Source organism: Mirounga leonina, unplaced genomic scaffold (genome assembly GCF_011800145.1).
Source record: "Mirounga leonina isolate KUSES-001 unplaced genomic scaffold, KU_Mleo_1.0 Mir_55, whole genome shotgun sequence".
In the NCBI taxonomy this organism is placed as follows: Eukaryota; Metazoa; Chordata; class Mammalia; order Carnivora; family Phocidae; genus Mirounga; species Mirounga leonina.
The window spans coordinates 3,756,373-3,759,464 of record NW_023270816.1 but is presented as its reverse complement, the minus strand read 5'-3'; the positions used below and the strand labels follow the sequence as shown (position 1 = coordinate 3,759,464).

General features: G+C 40.7%; 1 protein-coding gene across 1 annotated transcript in view; it reads left to right on the top strand.

Annotated features, from left to right (window-relative positions):
- Positions 1 to 1,452, top strand: part of LOC118001916 (solute carrier family 22 member 2) — a 29,880-nt gene extending 28,428 nt beyond the window's left edge. Inside the window, exon 11 of the mRNA XM_034992100.1 lies at positions 917 to 1,452. Within this exon, the coding sequence (XP_034847991.1) occupies positions 917 to 983 (67 nt within the window). The 3' untranslated portion in view covers positions 984 to 1,452. The remainder of the gene's footprint in view (positions 1 to 916) is intronic.
- The last annotated feature ends 1,640 nt before the right edge of the window (positions 1,453 to 3,092 follow it).

Genomic DNA, 3,092 nt, shown 5'->3' with positions numbered 1-3,092 from the left:
CTGTTGTTTCTGTGGTTACTGTTGTTGCTGCTGTTGTTGCTGTTGTTACTATATTGCTGTTGGTGTTATTCCTGTTGTTGCTGGTGTTCCTATTGCTATTGTTGTTTCTGTTGTTGCTGCTGCTGCTTTTGTTGTTACAGTTGTTGGCATAGAGACCCTGGGAGCACCACCAACTTCCTTGGGCCCCTCCATCTGGAGGCTGAGAGAACCCCAGCACCGCCAGGGGGTTCAGGTGGGCTTCTGCTATACTCCCTGCCTCAGACTGGCCCAGAAGCTGAGGCAGGACTAAACACCCCGAGGCAAGGGAAATTTTGTGAGGAGCTGGGGGACACGGGGGCAGCCCCACTCCAGATTTCAATATTATTACAAGACAGAGCATGTCCAAAAGGCATGTCTGGGAACAGCAGGATGAAGAAAGCAGAATTTCTACCATGAGTATCAGCAACTTCCCAGTATTCATAAAGATAAGATAACTGAGAAAATTTGCAATTTAATTTTTCACTTGCCCAACTGTTGAAAAATAAATAAGCATTGGTAAGAATAATTTCTAAAATTGTGTTTACAAGAACTAATGACAATGGTGTCTAGATTTTGCAATCATCACTTTTAATTGATACAAGATTAATGTCATCATTACCCGCATCCTCTATTACATAGAAAAGTGACCACCTTAAATAAGGAACATAGGCAAGTCCCATTCCCAGAAGAGCATTTTTGGAACTGTTCCATCACATAAGTTATTCACCAAGCTCTGTCAACTTTCTCTTTAGGAATCACCACTCACAACACACTGCAAGACTGTGCCTGGTCAAAGCTTACACCCATTCATTGTTCCATTTATTTCTTACCCACTTGATTTTGGTTTTCAGCCTCCTCACAATTTCTTTATCCCCTCTCCATGTTTTTATTGCTGCAGACCAAGAAAAAATAAAGAAAAGATGATTTACCTCCAAGTCAAGAAACTAGACATTCCCTTAAACTAAGAAGAGAGACCACTCTTGCTACGGCCTTGCTGTGATGATACAAGTCCAGACCAGAGATTCCTCCATCCACCACAAAGCCCATGCAACTCAATCTCACTCCCCTTTGAACCCTACAAACTTAAATCTATAGCCAAATAGAGTTTGTTGTCCTACTGTATCAAAATCTTCCCATGGGACCAGATCCCACCAAAGCCCACCAGCTCACGCCATTCCCAGCATTCCTAGGACAATGCTATTGGTGTGCTGGGAATTGTTTTCATCTTTGTATTTCTTTATTTTATTACTTTCTCCACAATGATATCAAACCAAAATACATAGGGGAATTGTGGACCAGGGAAACAAAATAGAAAAGATCTGAAAAACAATTAAGTGGGAGCAGAGACCCTGTTTTCTTAAAGATATACTACAGTTAAACAATATCAAGTTGTCTGGAATGTATGTCAGGAACTTTAAATTGGCCTTTCAGTGTCATATGTGAAAAAATTTTAAATGCCTTCATTATTATCTGGGTTAGACTTTAAAGGAAACTAAAATAAAAGAATCAGAACTACAACCTGATTAATCACTAAATCTCCCCTATTTAGACTGAATGAGAACAAATGTGTACTTTTTACAAAAAATCTTGAGAAGAGTTTGATAAACCAACATGGTAATGTTTCACTCCAACAAAAATTGCTCTAAATTTGTGGTTTAAAAATTATATTAATATTTTACCATGGTAATATAGTAAATGAAAGCTTTTAGAAGCTAAATACGTCAAGGCCTGTAATGAAAAACAAAAGTTCCTTACCCCATTCCACTTCTATCAGTGCCTCTGGAATAATTTTCAGCTATTTTAGCTGGATTTTTTTCCCCTTGTGATTTATCTTTATATAGCTGAATAACTTGCTTTAAATGGACACCTCTTGACTTTTTCATTACCTGTTGACTTTTTGATATAAAATATAAAGATTTAGCTCTCTTCAACTCTCTCCTCATCCCAAACCACAACTTCTCTCTTCTCTTCAGACTCCGTGTTATCACATTTTTATTCAATCAAAAGTTGACATTCACATTGTTATGGCTGTGTAACTATTTTTAACAGCTGAGCCACATAGTGTTCTATGATCACACTTTTACTCTTTCACAGCATTTTGTTTCTCTTGAGCCTTGGTTTTTATTGCTTGTTTTCTACATAGGCACCATCAATTTTCCCCCAACTCTCTGATAAAACAAGAAGTCTCTCAGTGCATTCAAACACAGCTCCTTCTTCCAGGGAGCCCTCCAACCTGGAGCCTGCAGCCTTCCTGGTCCAGTGTAGCCTGGCTGATATTAAGGCCTCTGGCACAGTGGTTGCCCTGGGCTCTCCTTTCTCCACCTTCCTGAGCATTCCAGTGCCTCTTTCTTGTGAGGGATTCCCTGTATCGTAGGTCAGAAGTCTTCCTCATTCTTGGCTTTCTCCCTCATTTTGAAGAAGCACATCTCCCAGTATTGTCCTGAGAAAGAGCACATACTTGTCCTTCTAAATTCTCTTCTGTAACATCAGGAGTTACAACTACACATTCCCGGCCCTTTGCCACCTGGGCTTCTTATAAGGCTCTACCAATGGGTAGCATTGTCCGGATAGGAAGATAGGAGCAAGAGAGACGTTTCTTTTCCCCTGTATCATGAAGGTGTCTTGGGCAGTGGCAGTAACAGTTGCTGGCAACCTGAACCAAAGGAGTGCAGGTTCCTGGTCACTGCCTGATGGCATGGGTGCACTTTTAACAGCAGTAGCAGCAGCAACATCAACGCCTCATTGACTTCACGGCAAGAACAGGATCTCAGGCCCCAGCCAGGAGCAATCACTGTTTCCTGGTCCTATGTAAACACCCTCTTCTCTCTCTAGCATACCTTTCTCCCTTTTGCTCAACAGTTTTGTAAATGAGTGCCTGTATTAAATTGCCTCTCTCTGAAATACCTACAGTGGTTTTTGTTTTGCTGATTCAACATGAATTAATATTCACATGAATTCATACTGGGGACCACACCCAGGGAATAGATGCCCAAATAGGAAAATGTGCAGTTTGTCAAACGATGTGATTGGGATTGAACACATTGATGACATTATTGCCAGGGATACATGAGATA